At 39.3% G+C, this 20,000-nt stretch overlaps 1 protein-coding gene across 3 annotated transcripts in view; it reads left to right on the top strand.

Annotated features, from left to right (window-relative positions):
- MOCOS (molybdenum cofactor sulfurase) overlaps positions 1-20,000 on the top strand; it is a 220,795-nt gene that overhangs the window by 109,432 nt on the left and 91,363 nt on the right. For all 3 annotated transcript variants that reach the window (XM_075022731.1, XM_075022729.1, XM_075022730.1), the window contains one exon: positions 15,001-15,077. In XM_075022731.1, the coding sequence (XP_074878832.1) occupies positions 15,001-15,077 (77 nt within the window). The remainder of the gene's footprint in view (positions 1-15,000; positions 15,078-20,000) is intronic.

Here is a 20,000-nt window from a genome sequence, read left to right as displayed (position 1 = left end):
TATTATGAATTCCCTGCATGCAGAGATACCTGCTTTCTGCCATATTTAGTTCTCGTCAGTGGTAGCAAGTCTAAAGAGACAGTATTATATTTGGAGCAACCTCAGCTCTTCTTTTACTTGACATTTCTACTCATGCCAGACATCTTCACTGCCTATTATTTTACAAACATCAGTTACCTGGCTGCATGTCCCTGAAATATCTATGTACTGTACCCGAAACATCAAAGAAGTGGAAGAGCAAGTAGTTTCATTTCAGCCATGGTTAGTCTTTCGTTGCGAAATGAACTATGAGAAACTCTTCTCTGGTGGGTTTTTTATAGAAAACATACCTGTTTTTCTGTGGTGGGGAGATGCAATTCTGTGAAACTTGCATGCAACCTTCTTGTCTTATACTTACTGGTATTCTGTTCGTAGTATATACAAAACCTCAATATATTTCCAACCAGGAGGATTATAAACTCATTGAGAGCTTGTTGTGGTTTAACCCCAGCCAGCAACTAAGCACCACGCAGCCACTCGCTCTCTTCCCCCCCTACCCAGTGGGATGGGGGAGAGAATTGAAGGGAAAAAAAAAAAAAAAAAAAGTAAAACCTGTGGGTTGAGATAAAGACAGTTTAATAGGACAGAAAGGAAGAAAATAATGACGATGATGATAATGATAATAATAGTAATAAAAATACAATAATAATAACAAAAGAATTGGAATATACAAACCAACTGATGCACAATGCAACTGTTCACTATTTGCCAACCGATGCCCAGTTAGTTCCCGAGCAGCGAGCTGCCCCTCTGGAGGTGAGACGTTCTCTAGATACCTGCCCGTGTTCTCCCATATGCCATGTCACCCCTGATTATCCAGCCTCAGGGCAGATCTCTGGGTGATATTCTTAAATAGTTGTTTAACCTTAAACAAGACCTGGAACACATTCAGGAGACACAGCAAGAGGAACATGCTGGTTTGAACATCCCAAGGATATTCCAAATTTTCAAGAGCTATTGTAATTTGCCTGGAGGAGAAGGGGAAGGTGAAGGAATGTGTCTCCCCCATAGATTGTCTCTCCAAGGAGAAAAGGTAAAGAGTGTAATTATTAATAGTTTCTGATAGATGGCTCCCGAAGTATGGAGAAGACAGCAACGCTGAGTACAAATGCCAGATTAGTTTCAAGACCAGTAGTTCTATAGTATTATAAGCCACTGTTACAAAGTACAATAACACGATAACTCTAGCCCAGATCCCACAGGTGATAAACAGCACAACAGGGAGCATACGCTGCAAATCAGGTATTACATAAGGCAACTTTAAGAACAAGCGCACCAACTTTGAGAGCGAATAAATCAACTTTGTGACCAATGACTATTGAACCAATATAATGAATGCTTACAACAAATTTGTTCTAACATGTTCCAGTCTGATTTGTCGTTACCTCAACCCATCGAGCCCCATGTTGGGTGCCAAAATGGACTGTTGTGATTTAACCCCAGCTGGCAACTAAGCACCACACAGCTGCTTGCTCGCTCCCCCACCGCCCAGTGGGATGGGGGAGAGAATCAGGGAAAAAAAAGTAAAACTTATGGGTTGAGATAAAGACAGTTTAATAGGACAGAAAGGAAAAAAAAAATTATAATAATGACAATAATAATAATAATAAAAGATTTGGATTATACAAAAACAAGTGATGCACAATGCAATTGCCCACCACTCGCCGGTTAGTCCCTGAGCAGCGATCCGCCCCACCCCGGCCAACTCCCCCCAGTTCAGATACTGGGCGTGATGTCACATGGTATGGACTATCCCTTTGGACAGTTTGTCCTGGCTGTGTCCCCTTCCAAATTCTTGCGCCTTCCAGCTCTTGCTGGCTGGGCATGAGAAGCTGAAAAATGCTTGATTTAGTATAAACACTACTTAGCAATATCTAAAAACATCACTGTGTTATCAACATTCTTCTCATACTAAATCCAAGACATAGCACTATACCAGCTACTAGGAAGACAATTAACTCTATCCCAGCCGAAACCAGGACAGTGCTGAATTTTGAAAGTGCTTTTATTAGTAAGAGACAATAGATGACTACTGTATTGGTGCACGTTGAGTTTTTCAAATAAGTATTTTGTATTACAATGTCACTGTAGAATTTTCCTTTCTTGACAATTCTTTTGTGTATGGTATGGTTGAGGCAGAGAGGTTTTCTGTGCTTTTACGTGAAAAAAACATTCATGGAGGTGGGTATTTCTATTTTTACTGCGTTAACATCATTTTATAAAAACATACAGCTGTCAAGATCACCTCTTACTTCCATGACAATTAATCTAAATAAAATTATCTTTTTATTCCTCACCACCACTACTGGAGACCTTCCTTACTGGAAGCATATGGAACTAGTCAATGTGGTGTATTGTCAGGCTGGTAAAACATGCATACAAATTTGTAAGAAAAAAAAAGCTGTTATTAAGCATTTCTTTTGCTCTTTTCTCAGTAGTCTATACAACTGATGTTGCGCAAGACAGTGGCACCTTAATTGGGTGTCAAATGGAACTGACTTGGTCAGAGGAAAATCGTCAAGAGGGATGACTCCGGGGTTTTCAGGGGTTCCCAAAGTTACAAACTTCTGTGTTTGTTATTTTCATATGCAGTTTCATAAAGTGAGATGAGTTGCTATTCTGGCATTTCCTTTTATTGGATTCTTAGGAGGTGCAAAAACCTTCCAGGTCGTGTAATCAACCTCTTTGCAGTTAAAGACACCCACACTATATAATCCCTTCTCTATACTCAGTCTGTGTGCAGAATGAGGGGGAGACCTTTGGCACAGGGAAGGGAGGGCATGTTGGTTTTGGTTTGTTCCTGCTACTCCTGTTGGAAAATTGTTCTGTAATTTCATATCTTTGATGGACAAGAGACTTCTAATTTGCAGTCTGTATTACCTTGTGGTCAGTTTGGTCATTTATCTGCATTTTGTCCTGTAGCTCTTTTTCCTCCCTGGTTGTTACCCACCTTTTCCATCTCTAGATCTACCAAGAGCAGTTCTGCTTAGCCTTAAATTTCCGTACTAAGCGAACTGAACACTTCTATAAGATGTGCTTTCTTTTTCCCTGATCATCATACGCAGCATGGCACAGAAAATCTTATCAGACCTTTATTAATGGTGCTAATATTTTTCTATCTGTAAGTCCTCGCACGTTTTCTTGTCTGTCGTGCTGATGGCTGATAACTGATCTGATCGACTAATAAATCTGATGTTTCAGATGACACTCTTGCAGTTCATGGCAGAAGTTAATGTCAGTAATCCCTAACTGCATAATAGGGTTTATACATGATGATGTATTTATCATACATTATAGCATATTATACGTTTAATCTTGTTTCTGGTTTTAGGGTTTTCAACATTATCTGTTTCTTACTGCACACAATACACAGCCCTATCCTCTGCATTGACAGTCTCCAGATTTCACTTCAGCAGCCTGTTTTATCTTCACATTCCTACCTTTTATGCCAGGATCATTACTGAGACTACTAAAAGAGATCCTTGTCCCAAAACCACTGCTTGAGGAACTAAACAGGTAACCTTATCCTAGCTTAGTAGGTCCCCTTTCAGCACAATTTCTTAGCCTACTGTAGCACTCTTCTAATATTCCTTATTCTTTAATAGCTTCTCATATGGCACTAGAGGTAATGTTTTACTGAAATCCAGATAAATTAGTTCTGCATTTCCTTTGCCTAGAAAAATAATGTGCTCTTAAAATGGCAGCCTCTCTGGGCTTGATTTTCCATTGGCACAATCCATGGCGCATTTGAACGTGGGTTTTTTCACTCATTTAATTGTCCTTTTATTCAGAACTTGTTTTCAGACATACATAACACGGAGGTCAAGCTAACAGATGTGTTGTTGCCTGGATCACTCTGTTTCCCTTTCTTCAGTAGAAATATTGTGCTTTCTGTTTTCCAGTCCTGATTTGACAAATTTGTTTACTGGCCTGTGTTATTGGACTTGGGAGTTTTTCATGCCAATTTCTTACTATTCTGGGACATAGTTTGTCTGTCTGCCTGTGTTCAAGTACATTAAAACCTTTGAAGTGAGTTTCCACACCAGTTGCAATAACCGATTTTCACACTTTCCACGCGCTTTCAGCCATGAGTCACCCTGTCCTGACCTATGTTTTTCATCAGAGTCCTTGTTAAAAACTGAAGCCAAGTACTCATTTAGTTTTCAGAGCCTTTTTCCTCTTCCAGCTCTTTGCTTCTTGAATAATAATCACAACCCTTTTCTTTTTATTTATATTCCTTATTTCATTATATATTATGTGTGTTATTATATATTATTTATATTTTTCTTTGATTTTATATAAAGAATAGTTTGCTGTTCAGTTTAATTTGCTTTGTCAGGGCTTGGCTCTTGGGAATTCTCACTATCCCTGTGCTTTCTATCTTTCCAGCTGTAGCTTCCTTCGCTGAGCAGCACTTTTTCTGATTCCATATCAGGTTTTATAAGCAGTGCTAAAATCTCTCTTCAGAGGTTTTTTGTTTTTTTTTTTTTTTTGGTGCAGGTTTTTGCTGGAGGCTTTATCTAAAGTTCATTTTCTTTCTTTTTTCATTCTTTTGGGATGCAAATTCTATGCATTTTTGAATCTCACCTTCAAGTAATTTTAGGTCTCATCTATATCTAAGTATCTGATGACTTCAGTTCAGTTTTCCTGACCAAGTAATTTCATTAATGTCTTATTTTGCCCCTATCACATTCAGAACCTCCTTTGAGGCTGCTTATCTGTCTGTGCCACATAAACTTCTAATCCCTCTGACCAGGGTTTCTATCAGTCAAAGTCTTCCATCGTGTATTGTATAACTGTAAAAGCTGTTTTTCAGATAATTATTTTATTTGTAGCAGGTTTTGTTTGGTTTTGGCTCTGATGTTAAGGAGCAATTGAACCTAACCATTTCTGTTATCTTGGTTTTGCTTGTAGGAAAGTTATAGTATTTATTTCTGTGAGAGTGGTAGAAAAGTATCTGGTTTTTCCTGCATAGCTACATAGCCTGTAGCAGAATCTCAGCAACTAGTCCTGCTTGTTTTGAACATCTCACTAAAGAGATCTCAATTCAAAACATTTCTGTTTTCTTCACCACCATCTCTCTTATATTTATGTGTTTTCTTTAGGACGTGTTTTCTATTTGTGGTTATTTTTCTACCACAGACTAATGTCAAGCGTCCTACAGAGGCTCTAATCCCTCTATTTTGTAGCCCACGTACTTTGTCTTAGCTTATAAACATCTCTGCTTTTTCCACCCACTCATTATCCTGTTTTCCATTTGGATGATAGCTGGGATGATATAACTTACATAACAAATGCTTCTATGAATATTAAACTTTTTATTTCTCTCTTGATACACATACTCCTAACCCACTGCTGTTTCTTTACCTTGCTGACTCCCCATCTACCTGACTCGTGCTCTTTTCTGTCAAAGCCAGCGATAGGAATCATCTCTCTGTGCTCCCTACTTGAAGCATCAGCAATGCCAGGTAACATGCCAGAATTTTCCTGAGTCCATGAAGGAATCATTAGTTGAGGTGATCCTTTCTTCTGGACTCGGATGACTGGAAGACCTCCAGAACTTCTTCTAGTTACTGACCTTATCAGTGCAAGTCCAGGACACCTGTGAAAGCTAAAGCAGCTACCTGTGTTTATACGTGAGCACCTGATATTCCTGGGGTCTCCATCACTGCCCTCCTGTTGAAGAGGAGAGGCAGTTGCATGGAAAGGGTTCTTGGCTTTCTGTAGTATAAGCTGCAGGCTACTTAAACCACTGAGAAATTAGGTGTACTTGCTAATTCAGTATCACTGTTGTGAGTTCAATTTTCTGGAAATTTGGTAACTCCCACTATCCAGACCAAGCTTGGCAAATCAGAGTAGGTCCTTGGAAAGAAAAGTCATTCACTTCTTCAACTTCCCTGTCCTCATCTCACGAGTGAGATGCTACCTGTTGGCCTCACAGGGTAGTATGAAGTCTTAGCAAGCCTCATAACAATGCTGAAAATCTGAGGTCTCAAAGTGGAAACATAGCTTGGTAGGTTTTATAGTAAAAGGGTTGATTACCAAGATGCACCTGGTTTGGTATAGCATATCTTACTATGTAATTTTTTTTTTTTTCCAAGCATGAGTGCAGGGTGGAAAGAATATTTTTTTTTTTTAATTTTTTTTTCCTCATGAAAGTCTCAGTTGGCTGCACCCTGTAGGCCTAAAAAGGTTGCGTGTATATCTTGGAATGCCTTATTAGCTGAAGCCTTCCTTGTATTTGTGTTTTCTCATTCTGCTTTGACGATTTTACTGTTATCACAAAGGTCTCAACATGCAAACTAGCTAATTAGACCTTATTCTGAACTTAAGTTGTTTTATAGCAGTAATTTAATAATGCCAGTCCTATCAAGCTGCCAGCCTTTCTGGGTACACAGGGTGTTGTTGGTACATATATCATACAATACACTGAATTTAGCTGCTTAGTACTTACTTGTAACTACTTGTAGTTGGCATATGCCACCAACTACAGGCAGTTCCACATATGTGCACATTCACATCAGAAGCAAAAGACAACAAACACTGATAACATTATATTCTTACTGACAGCTATTAAATATTCAGCACATGCATGAATGCTTCTGACATCCACTTAATACTCATTCCACTTTATAAAAAAGAAAATGATTTCTTGCATGTAATTTATCTGAGTCGGTGATGAGTGGAAAGATGCTAAAAGTGCAGTTTCCCATGAAGGCAGCTGCCGTGTGGATGTGTGGTTCAGAGTCCAGTTGGTGTGTGATGCCTTCAACGCTTCCCTCGTTTCCAGTGGAAGATCATACAGTTGGCCTCAGCCCATCAGCCCAGCCTATCCAGATCCCACATCGTCATAAGCACATTTTGAGCCTCTGTCTTATTGGCAGTACCAACATTGGAAATTCTTTAAGTTAGTTTTCAGGTTGCCGTGAAGGAAGAGTAAACCTGCCCCAAGTGGTGGCTCAACACGGAATGGTTTAACACGATGGGCTTAATAGTGAAGAACGTGTTTTCATTCACAGCCACGAATGGATTATGCTAGTCTTAGGTCTACATGGCCTCTGAAAATTAGGTCCGGAAAGAATTTTTTATTGCTAGAGAAAGAAGTTTTCTGGATGGGATCAGAGAAGTCTTTTCAAACACCACGCCACCCCCCAACTGAGGAAATAAAGTGCTCAGAAGTTTTGCTGGATTCACTTTTATCTGCAGTGGAAATAAGGCTTATGCACTGCAGTAACCCCTGCTTTGAGGCACAGACCTTTCTATAAAATGGAGGCCACCCATTGGAAAGCAGTCATAGGAGTATTTTTCTCTATTATCTGAGGATAAGTTACTGCTAACATTATCCGAGGTCATTGATCTGGGTCTGCCTCGCTGACACACGTGATTAGACAGGGGTATTTTTACATGTGGATTTTTAAGAATAAATTCGTGTTCAAGTGGAGCCTTTTTTGTCTGCCAAATTTTAAATTGATTTGTCTTTACCAGTTCATTACAAAGTTATTCTTTATCCCCAAATGCACCTGTTTAAGGATGAAAGATTGCATCTCAATCTTCATGAGGAAATAAACAAATCTGTTTATACTGAACATGGACAAATGATTACAGCTGGTCAGATTATTGCCTCTGAAAAATTTATCTCCAGAATGTCTTTCATTCTTTCTTTCATCCTAAGGAGAAAATCAAAGAAAGGGCTTTGAATTTTTATTAATGATTCATTACTCATAAGTGATCAGTGAACAGTTTATGCAAATACACTTTGCAAATTGCTCGCTTTAACTATTACTTGGGGTTATATCTGGATATTGCCTTCCCGTGGGAAGCAGAGGTGTGAACATTTGGATTATTGATATTTAATCATGGGAGAATAATGCATATCAAATGTTAAACACTCAGACAGACACAGGAATCATTTGCAATACACTTGCTCACGCTGAATTGCACCTTAATGGAGTTCTTGTCAACATTAATAAGTTACAAGTTAAGATCAATGAGTATAAATTGCAAGCTAACTAGCTGATAGTTGAACATATTATTCTTTGAGGCCAGTTAATCAGCAGACCTCATGTTCCTGAAGACTTAAATGTAATATACCTCAAGGAAATACCCCTTTGCATGGTGGAATTTTAAAGGAAAAGATTATTTACCTTCTCCCCCTCTGCTCCATCAATGCCATGAAACCACAGTGGCCTGTTTCGTGAATTTGGAAGCGAACCTTTGGCCAGTGACAAATGCAGTGCAGGGTTTTTTTGTGACCAATGACTCTTCTGGTGGGGAAAATGAAAGTAGTTTTATTATTTTTTTACTTTGGAGGGTCCATGTAGGGGTTGGTGGGGGAGTATGTTATCCCTGAGATACAACTTATTCATCGTTGCTTGATTTAAATGCTTACAGGCAGAGCTCTTGTATAAATACTTAAAAAAAATATATATTGTAAACTATTAGTTGTAAAAATGATATTAGTAGGAGAAATCTGATTTTATTAAAAAATTGCATACAGCTGAAAGTAATTGTGGTGCATAGTTGTCAGAAGTGTGATTTTTACTGAAAGGCAGAGCCTTGAGGAGCTGATAATCTGCAAAATCAGAATGTGTCATTCAGACTGATTTGAGTAACAGACTCAAGGATTGCTAATCTTTTGGTGCAAAAGGGGAAGATTTTTCTAGATATAGGTAGTGAGCAAAGTTACCAGTTAGAAGTTCACCAAATTGCACATAAGGGAGAGATGCAGAGGGACATTTGAGAAATAAAAATGGATTGATTTATTTGTTCAGTTTTCTCCTCCACAAGTGGCAGTTGTTCAGGCAGCAGATAAGCATTCTCTTTTCATTGTGTGAGAAACAATCATTGCTCATGAACGTGTAATGTGCCACTAACAGAGGTAAAAAGGAGTTGCTGAAGTGGTGAGAGTAGGTGTCTTATTCAGAGGTCTATAATTTATTACTGCCCTCCTAGCATTTAAATTCTTGGCTTACTGTAGCATACTCCTGTGCAGGCAGTTATGCAAAAGTTAGATTATTATGAAAGCGTAGTTTAATGATAGAACACATGCCTGTTACAACAGGCTATCTCCTACTTACTTGCTTCAGTGGCATTCACCATGTGAAACAAAGATATTTAATCCAAAGGGAGTGTGTACTTGAGGTTAGTGATCTGAGGATTAGATCCTGTTCCAAAGGTTTTACTAGTAGTGGATCAAAAAGCCTACAGATAAACGCTTGGTCTTGTGTGATGCTGCCTTAAAATTCGGCTGTTGGTGTTAACGTGACCAGGGTTTCACCCAGTTAAGAAGGTGACTAATGCAGACAACTGGCAAATTGCTAAAAATGAAGAGCATCATCTGTGGGAGACAAAGCCAGACCGAGGGGAGCGTGTCCTCTGGAGAGCCACAAACACCCTGGAAAGGTACCTGAGAACTTTGTCTCAGGAGGAGCTGATAGACGTGCTGAAGAGCAGAACAGGGCCCTAAAGGTTTCATAGGCTGGTAATGATGTATTTTAAGTTAGAGAAAAGCAAAACAAATATAGCTGCTTTTGCAAATGTTGGGTTTTGATGTTGGAAAGCAGTGAGACCAATTAAGATCCATTCTCTTGCTAATATCAGAGATGGCAATTACTAACCTAAGAACACAAATATGACTGAAATCAGCCTGTTCCTACAGCCATAAGCTTGACACTGTATACCCTTGGTGCTATTGTAATTCCAGCAAATGTCAATTTAGAATAAACAAGTAAATGTATGATATGTAAAACTTAAATTTGCCAAGACAGTTGTTTCATGTGGAGGTAATATGGAATATCTCTAAGACGTGAAAAATAGGATCTGAATGAACTACTTTTAAATGCATACCAAGAACCTCTCTGTATTGTTGTACTTTTTAATTAGATGAAAATAAATGAATTGAAAAGATGAAAGGAACTCGTGTAACATCTCACTTCAAAGGGCGGCTCCACTCTTGAGGAGTGTTTGAAAAAAAGAAAAAAGAAAAGAAAAGCAGCTTATTCAAGAAATATGCTTTCTCTGTGGATTTGGTTTCACTCTTACCTGCTTTAGAAACTCAGGAATGACTTCTGCTCATTTGACCTAAATGGAGTCATTACCCCAGTGTAGAGGAGAGTGGAAGCTGGCTGACAGTGATGTTCCCCGCTGCGCTCCTTCGTTGCACTTTGCATTGACTCAGCAATGCTCTCAAATGAGCAGGATTATTTTTGACCTTGTGATGGGATTTTTATCAGAGTTTCAAAGCTCTGGACTGTGCTCTGGGCAGAAATTGCACATGTGCTCTGTGTCTGGACTTACTTTGTCTGGGCAAATGAATTGAAAAAAAACCAGCTGAACCACTCATCTGCCTGCTAAGCAAGTCAGCCTTCCCAGAATGCAGAGGCAGGCGCTCCCACCCAAAATACCTAAAAGCCGTGCCTTGTATACCTTCCATATACAGAATAGCTTATGTATGCAAGATATTTCACCACTTCAGCATTGGCTGATTGGTTTTGAGGGCCCTTTTGTACTCCTGACTTAAGTCAGTGCTGTCCAACTCCAGGGTATTATTTTTGCCTTCCACCAAATTTTACTCATAAATCTTCTCTTTAAACAAGAGTTGCTTGTTTAGCCCTTAAGAACTTTATTTCCAATCATATCTGCCCAGGCCATGACTCTTGTCATCTTTTTTCCCTGTAAAGGTGACCTGGCTGAGGAGAGGATGAATTCAAACTCCCCAAGATGTCACAGTTTCCTTCCTTGTTTCAGTTGCCCTGAAGTGTGGGATGGTGGCTTTAGAAAATAACATTTGTATGCAGAAGCTTAACAGAAGTGTCACAACAACCAGTTGAAAAAGGATTCAAAGAAAGACTAGCCTATCTCCATCTCTAGGGAGATCCTAAAGGTGGGACCTCTCTCAGTAAGCAATAGTTTTCTCTCGTGACTCAAAGGAAAAAGCAGAGGTCTTGTGTGACTTGGAAAAGAAGAGCAGCTCATCAGCTTCATAACTCCTTGATAGATTTAGGCAAGCTGCTCTGTTTTTTATTATGCCACGAGCTGTTTAACCAGTTGGTCGGATAGCAGGTTAATGTGAAGTGCTATCAGCTTTTCACAAACACAATCAGCTAAGCAATTGAGCTCATCCCAGATGTGATTAAGTGGGATCAATTATAATAAGAACTAGATAAGAGAGGTAAGCTTGTTGTTTCTTGGGTTGGTATTCTGCAGTATAAGCCTCTCTTAGTATCCCTTATACATCATCAGCTGCAAAACCTTTATTACTTCAGGAAACGGCTTCTAGACCGGCATTCAAATGAACTTCATCCTAAACTGATTATTCTAACACTGGAACTGCCATTGAGTAGGGAAACAATTCATTTGAAGCATCAATTGCATCAAACAGAAAAGTAGCCATTGAAGTCAATGTTTTGCAATGTAAGGAGCATGTTTGCTCTTAATCTTAAATACACTTAGATATTCTGAGAGCACACTCTTTTTGTGTCAAGAGGGGAATAGCTACCTTTCATAGCATCATGTTTTGCGATGGTAGTAAGTAAAATTGCTGTAGCACTTAAGGCTTAATTTGCTAAATATCAGAATTTATAGATTTGCTAAATATCAGAATTTATAGATCATTCCTGTAAATTTTTACATGAAATTGTGAATCAGGTGTTCAGTAAATCTGAAGAATATACATGAGAGTCAAGTGCACTGAAAGTAGTGTAAATATACATATTATACGAATAACGAAGTGTTAGTGCTTTTTTTATCAGAAAAGGAAAGCTGGTAATATAGAAATAGAAGGGGCCATATGAACATACAAAATACAAGAGGGGAATGTTGCAAAATAGTCCATGTCTAAATTGTAAGAAGAGAGACTTTACCATATCTTTGAGCAAATATTTTTAGCATTATTTTCAATTCTTTCATGGCTTCTGGTTCTTGCAATGGAGCTCCCAGCAGGCAATTTTTTTGTGATTCAGAAAGAATAAATAACACGGGTCTGACAAAACAATGCAGAATGCATATACCGCCACGATTGTGCTGTTCTGGAGCATAATGTTCGACCAAAACCCCACAATTGTGTTTGCTTTCTTTTTTCTGAATGGAAAGAGATTCCTAAGCTCTGGGCTATTTCCATAAAAATCTTTAAGATCTTAGAACAGTAACATGGTTCATGCATCTCTTCTATTGCTTAGCAATGGAAGTACTGCAGTTGTCTGCTTAGTTAATAATCACATCTACTGAACAGAAATCCAATTTTTGCTTCCCCTTTTACTACAGGTAAGATTTGGAGGCCTTTGAAGATCTAGGCTGGCACCTTTGTTGCCCTTTCAAGTGCTTTTCTATTCTGATAATGATAAGGTTGTTGAGGGTCGTGCAGTCTTCTTGATGGGCTCAGTGCCAGTGTCTCTGATCTGGTCTTTAGTTCCCGGTGTTTTATTTGCTTTGCTGGCCATTGCCAGTAACTGAGCAGGGCAGGTCAATTCACCCTCACAGATCCTTTCTGTAATCTGTCCTTGGCAGCCGTGTCAGACCACTGTGACATTTCCTGCAGCCAGTGCAAATTTTTAATGTTTTTCTGCATTTAATTCCAAAACTACTGTTAGCCTCTGCCTTATCTCTTCTTCCTCCTCCTCCCTCAATTTTTCTGGCTTTTGGGATAGAGTATTGCTTCCCTCAGATACTGGTCCACAGGTCTCTGTGAAAACATTCCTGGTGTTAGGTCTCTTTCAAATCACAAGTGACCACTTTAAATTTAATCACTGACAGCCAGTGAGGTTTCTTCCCTGAAGTTCAGGAGCAACAGACTTTGCTATTAATTATTACTAGGCAAGATTCAGAAATTCCTTAGAAGGATTCTTTGGCCTATGTTGTGTTGAAATATGTGAGCATGAGTGGTCTCTTTTGGGCCATTCATCCTTGTAGCAGACCACCACTTTTCTCTTACCACTTGGTTTATATTTATTTGCTGCCTCTATCTGTCTTCTTTCATCCCAGCTGAACATATTACCATATACACAATACTCTTGCATTATTCTTTTGAGTGGAACTTTACCAGATATTTTTTGGAAGCTTTATATGTCCTTCACCTGACAGTGTCACTTGCAGTGTTTAAATTATTTGATAACTATAGAAAAATTGAATATAAGTAAGAAAAATCACTGTAGAAGTGAGAGCTATTATGCTATTCTATTGAGGTTTATTTTATTAAAGAAAAAGCATTTGAAGTCTGACACTTTTAACCTTTGAGCCTTTTCATAATACATACTTAATTGTGGCACCAAAAGCTTTTTACATGCATTATGAAAAATTATATATATCCAGCAAAAAAAAAAGTAATGCCCTATTTTCTTGTCTATTATGTGTGGATGTAAAGTCGTCTTGCCCAAGAGTGCTTCTGTTGTGCTCCATGTTGTCCAGTGTCCTGGTTTCGGCTGGGGTAGAATTAATTTTCTTCTTAGTAGCCAGTACAGTGTGTTTTGGGTTTAGTGGGAGCATAATGTTGATAACACACTGATGTTTTAGTTGTTGCTAAGTAGTGCTTATCCTAAGTTAAGGAATTTTCATTTTCTCGTGCTCTGCCAGCGAGCAGGTGCACAAGAAGCTGGGAGGGAGCATGGCCAGGATAGCTGACCCGAGCTACCCAAAGGGATATTCCGTATCATCAGACGTCATGCTCAGGATTTAGGCTGGGGGGAGGTGGCTGGGAGCGATGGATCACTGTTCAGGCATCAATCAGCAGGTGGTGAGCAGTTGCATTGTGCATCACTTGTTTTTTTTCTTGGGTTTTATTTCTCTCTCTTTGTTATATTCATTTTCATTAGTATTATATTTTATTGTTGTTATATTTTAATTTTACTTTCATTATTAAGCTGTTCTTATCTCACTTTTCAATGTGGGCATCCTCAGACCTTTCTGAGAAACATTCAGGGGAACACAAGGTCCCCAGGAAGGTCTCATCCTCATGGTCAGAATTTAATTTTAAACTTGAACCATGAGATTTGGGGTTGTTGCTGGTGTGTTCATTTCCAGCATTAACTGTTACAGTTTTGGAAATAGCTCCTGCCTTCTTAGAGACTTGCTGTGACCCCAGGTTCAGCCTTACACGTTAGCGAGTTCTGTACAGTTTTGACGTCATCAGTTGTCAGCGTGATTCCGCGTTCCCCTTTGTGGTGAAGCAAGCTGAACGATCACTCCTTAAAACTTCTTGTGGGCTGCGGTGCACACAAAGCCTAAATAAAACATATTTTGATGCTTGATATGGTGTCCCTTCTGCCCCCTCAAAATTCTCTTGGGCACCATTCCCTGAAGACATCCCCACCTTGGAGCAGCACCTTCTCCTTCTGAACTGTGCGAGTGGCTGCAGTAGTTCATCAAATCCGGCATTTTTGTTTCCATTTGGTGTCGTCTTTAAAAGATGTTGGTAGGAGATGCGCCTTTTCCCCCACCTTTGTACAGTGCTCATGTTATTGGTCAGTTATTTTTAATTTCCAGGAGGATCACGTGGAGGGAGATTTGTTAGTGATCTCCCTCTTTGCTCCAGATAAGGAAGGTCTCTTGCCTTCTAACTCAACTGAGTTAGATGTAATCATGTTGGAGTGGGGGGGCAAACACAACGTCTCTACCTGTCTCCTCACCTATTCCCGACATTGTCAGAAGGTCATTTAGGACCTTGTGACATTAGCTCATAAGACATAGCTGTTACCCGTTACTTTAAAAATCCAAAACCCACAAGTAGCCCACGCAGGGGAAAATACAACTTTCTGTGTGCAAGCAACTGTTCATATGAACCTCTGTAGCTTTGAAGAATATGTTTTTGCCTTACAGGACACCACAAGACTGACAGATGAATCCCTAAGGGAGGAGTTCCCACTCTGCAAGTTAGATTCACTGAATATAAAGCAATAACTCAAAATAGATTTAAAGTCTGTACCGTAGCTGCATGATTTGTTTACTGTGCTCATTTATTCCATTCTTTAGGTTTGAAGATGGCACAGTCTCTTTTCTTGATATCATTGCTCTGAAACATGGATTTGAAGTTCTGGAAAAACTCACAGGTCAGTTAACATAACTCTAATACTGAAGAGTGAAGTTCCAGATTTATACTCGGGGCACAAGCCTGATCATATTTTCTATGGCTGTAGCTTAATTTTCCTTTCTAGATTTACTATCCATGTTCATCAGTGTGAAGATCAGACTTCACTGTCACTGGTTTATTCAGGTCTTATGTATTGAGTTATTCCAGCCTGGTTAGGGGAAAAAAAAAAAAAGTATCCAGACCGTTCTCTGCAAATACACACACAAAAACGCTGAAGTCCCAAATGAAACTTAGAGCTGATCTTCAAGCCAGAAGCTCTATGTGAAGGGTGACACTCATATGCCTTGTCGACTCTGGGTTAGCCTGCTGCTTGTTTGGCTCAGCACCCCAAATGCACAACCTCTCTGTGATCGCTGCCGTGGGTCCGGGATTCTCCGGGAAGGGGCAGGAGATGTCACCTGGCCAGGGAAGCTTGCACCACTGGCTGTGCAGGAGGCTTGCACCATGGCACGCTTCCACATGTGGAGTGTACCAGGTTAACAAAATATGTTCCCGAAATATGCGTTTCATGCTCAGGTATGCGCACAGTTAATGTGCCATGTCTGCACCTCCCTTCTCCGGTACGCTCTTTGATTTCCTATATAAAGGCATAAAGTGCATCATGATGTAAGAGGCCTGAGTCCACAGTGACACTAACTATGCATTTTTCAGGCTGGTATAATTTCAGCTAGTGTCTGTGGAAGTTTATTGTCAGGATTTATCTGATGGATTCTAGCTGCTTCTTTGTCGCAATGGAAGACTTTTGTGAGGAGTATTCTGTTAGATGCTTGAGGTCTTGCGCACGTGGAAATCAATAGCAGAGTTTTCATCCACTTCAGCAGGAGTCTGACTGAGCCCCAACAAGTGAGGATGCTTTGCTTTATGATGCTCTGTGTGGAGACCAGGGATCGGAAACCAGCCTTTAGTATACGTTCTTGTAGTATAAAATGCTTCTGAAAAATGTGCAATCTTAAACAAACGCGTTCCCTTGTAAAGAGGGCTGACTGCTTTGGTTTAATGTGTAGGAGCATTGCCTGCCATAACGGGAGAGTTGATGATAGCATCTCCTCCGCTGCATTTCTCATCCATCTAAACCTCCTATTGGTACCTATTTCACTAAACAATTGAAAAATCTCTTGATACTAGACTGAGGGGAATACTTAGCCCTGAACCTGAAAAAAGTGGATATCAGGATGAAAGGGTAGAATAGAGACATGAATAAATAGTATGTTAAGACCTTTCAGGTGCCAAGGATGCCGAAAATGTGAATGTGGCTTCAAATTTTCACACTTGTAGTCCTTTTGTAAAAAAATAAAAAATAAAAATTGAGGAATATTTTTATTTCCAATTTAAAAATGTATTTTTTCCACAGTGCTAAAATGTAGAAAGATAAAGAAAGATGAGAAAAATATAGGCTGAAAGAGTAAACAAGAAGAAACCTACACTGAGGAAAAATTTGAAAAAATAAATAAAAAATGATTTTGACAAATATTTGAATTTTAAAGCTTCTGCACTGCTGGTGTAGCCTAGGTACTTTGGTGGTCTCTAGTCAAATTCTGGAGTGCCATCCTGAAAAGCAGATGTGCCAGCACTGCCTCTTTACATCTATAAGAGATGAGAGTAACTTACACGAACCCACAGTGGAAGAAGAAATTAAATTCTGTAAAGGATTTTAATCACCACATGATCCAAGAATTTTCCGCAAAGTCAGGCTAGTCCTACACCATTATCCATGACCCGAGATGAATTAAGCTTGTGTTCCAGATGAGTAGGAACTTTCAACATCTCCCTTCATGCTAAAACTTAGTGATTATGCTTACGTGTGTGTGCATGTAAGTACAAAAATTTCCATCTGCTGTGGGTTTTTTAATTAGAATTTAATCCTACAGAAGAGAAATAAAAAAAAAAAGCACCATGCATTTTGTGTGCCCGCTCTTTGAAGCTGGTGTGAAGGGTGACTGCAGTGCTCCAGCTTCCTCAGCCCCGTCACATCTCTGTTGGTCCTTCTGCGTTGGCTGTGAGATCAAGGCTACCTGGGCGCCTGCCGTGTAGCACCGCAGCCTACACAGCCATACCTGCTGTCCGGAGCAGTTTACCTTACCAAACGTTTAGCTCCTCAGTTTGTACAGGCGTTGAATATATCTGTGCCTGGCGGGACCGATGCACCAAGAGATTCAGTGCTTTGCAATTGCCGTTTTCCTCTCGCCGTCCTTTTCTCCCCTGCACATCATTGAGAACGTTGGAGTTTTGCAGGTTATTTAATTTCTGTCAAAGGGCCGCTGTTCCTTTTGAACAGAGATTATTGGCATTTGTGTGTGTACGACAAAACTGTGGCATGCTGTAGAAACACTTCATAATCCAGAAGGACTGCAGATTTGTTTTAAACCACTTTATGCATATTTTTTCCACTTCAACGGTCAGAGTTTTCAGTGGCAAAATGCACTGTCAGATATTGAACCAATTCTGAATCTCCCTTTGCTGTAGCTCCTGGAGTATTTGCTTTGCACTCCCCCAACACAAAGATTCTCATTCTGGGTTGGAAGTAGCCTGGAGTAGAAACAAGCAAAATAAAAAAAAAAAGTATAGTTGTTATTAATCGTGTCCTTCTGTGTAATAAAAGCACTGCTGAAGTTCTTGTGGGGTGCACTGTAGCTGGGTTGTACCAGTGTAATTACTGAAGATGGGGAGGGAGATAATTAATAGAAGGTAAATCAAAGTTTCAGCATTAGGCAGTGGTGTGAAAAAGAGAGATCTGTTTTTGAGTCTGATATCGTCTGACTAAATCCTTGACCTGTCTCAACTTCCATTTAACAACAAGGCATATTTCATGCCAGAGTTACATCGTGATGTGTGTGTATATTTGAGCCATTTTCAGAGGTCTTGCATCTATATGATTTTTAAATTTAACCTTAGCTGGTATGTGTTTTTATTAGTAAATTTTCATCAGTTTTACAAAGGAAACTAAGGTACGTCATTTGCAATTATGTTACAAGGAGCACTTTAATTACAATGTCTGTTCAGGAAACATTTGTTCTCTTCACAAGGAAATATATGTATTGGAAGAAATTTTAAAATGTAATCTAAGTCTCCTAAGGATGATGAATTGAAAGTTGTTTTTAAATTCACTGGATGCTTCATTGGTTGTTGGAGAGTTAAGGTTGTGTTGGCTTTCATAAAGGCAATTGTACCACATAACAGCCAAAGCAAAATATAGTGCAGGATGCTAAATGGTGAGGCTAACTTTGATTTTTAACTTGGTCTTTGGGACTTTTGAGTTGTGTTTTGCCCTGTAATAATTTTTGTCATCCTCTGGTAGATCAAGGACTGATTGCAGCCAGTGACGGGATGTTGGGCAGCCTGTGTTTAGTGATACTGCATAGATTCTCATGTGTTGTGTTTAAACACTTAGAGTTATGCAAGTCATCCAGTTTAGGGCCAGAAAAGAATTTTCTCCTCAGTCAGATTGGCAGGGATTACTGGGATTTCTTCTCCTATATGGAATTTGTGACTTCATCCTCCCATTATCTGGGCATGTCACCTAACCTTGGACCATGGGTGTGATGCTTGTGAATTTTACTGCTTTCCTCCTTGGTGCTGCTTTCATTCATAATTTTAATGCATTTGGAATTTTTCTTTTAAAAATCATAAGATTGATGACATTAATACGTGTGTTCTGGCTTATGATCTATAGGTGTGCCAGAAGTGGATGTTCCATTTTGTTCCATTTTGGCTGGCATTTATGAAATTCTTCATTTTAGGGGGAAATCCTTCCCTTGGTTTAAGAGAGAGAATGAGTCACTAATGAATTTTTACTTTCTCTATGCTAACCATTTGCCACAAGATGAACTTTAATGTAAAAGAAACCTGGGCAATTTGTACTAACAACCTTACTTCACTGCTCATTATAAACACCTTCTCTAACTGTACTTGAGAGAGACTTATGGGTTGTTGGATTCCCCCCCCCCCCCCCGAGAAAAAAATGTTTGATGAGTTGACAGTACGGAGAAGATGCTCCATCCACACTCTAAATAGGAAAATATGGATACACTAAAAAGAAGGCATTTTAAATTCTGGCATCAGAAAGAAAAGTTTGACTTTGAAATGTGAAGGGAGTGCATAAGAGCTTAAAATCCAAAGGTGTTCTGATTCCCAGATAATGACACTACTGGTATGTCAAAAGACAAAAATCTCTCCTCTCCTTTCATGGGTAGTGAGGTGACTGTTTCTGTTTTTAAATTTCTGTCCCAAAATGAACTTGGTTTAGACAACAAACTAGAAATTGAGTTATTTATTTACTGCTAACGGTTCTTGCTGCTAGCATGTTACGTCAGTCCAGGTTTTCCTAGCTTTCTTTTGTGACTTGACTAATGCAAACTAGCCATCATCTGTACCCTTGAAAGCAGAGCAGAACAGCTAGAGCATGATTTGAGAAGCTTTAAAAAAGTGAGTTGCCAAAAGAAATCCTGCCAAGGCTGCCTTTGCAGAGTTTAATCTGTATATAAGGTTTCTTTCTGGAAATAAAAACTGCTTTTATGTTTTGGGTTTTTTTAGTATGCATTTGCTAATATTGATGTGGATTGCATTCACAAACTGCCTAATCTGTGAAGAGACCTAGGGAAGAACCAAAAATGTCAGAGTCATTCCTCAGACCTGTAGAGAAAACACAGGAAGAGGCAGTACTGCACATAAATGTCTTGGGTGTTTTTGCATAATACAGCTGGAGAGAAAAATATGCTTCTTAGGAAGTAAAAGAAGGGGAAAATGTCTTTATTGTAAGCTGAGCTGATGAAGAAAAAGTGCAGCACAGCTGACAGAAAATATACTCTTGGCAAGAGATAATTGTTCTGTGTTCAGACAAAAGAGTTAACAAGACTTCTGCGGTGAAGGCATTTGATGGCATCCA

This window comes from Buteo buteo, chromosome 3, assembly GCF_964188355.1.
Source record: "Buteo buteo chromosome 3, bButBut1.hap1.1, whole genome shotgun sequence".
In the NCBI taxonomy this organism is placed as follows: Eukaryota; Metazoa; Chordata; class Aves; order Accipitriformes; family Accipitridae; genus Buteo; species Buteo buteo.
The sequence above is the reverse complement of the archived record's forward strand: the minus strand, read 5'-3'. Positions and strand labels throughout refer to the sequence as shown.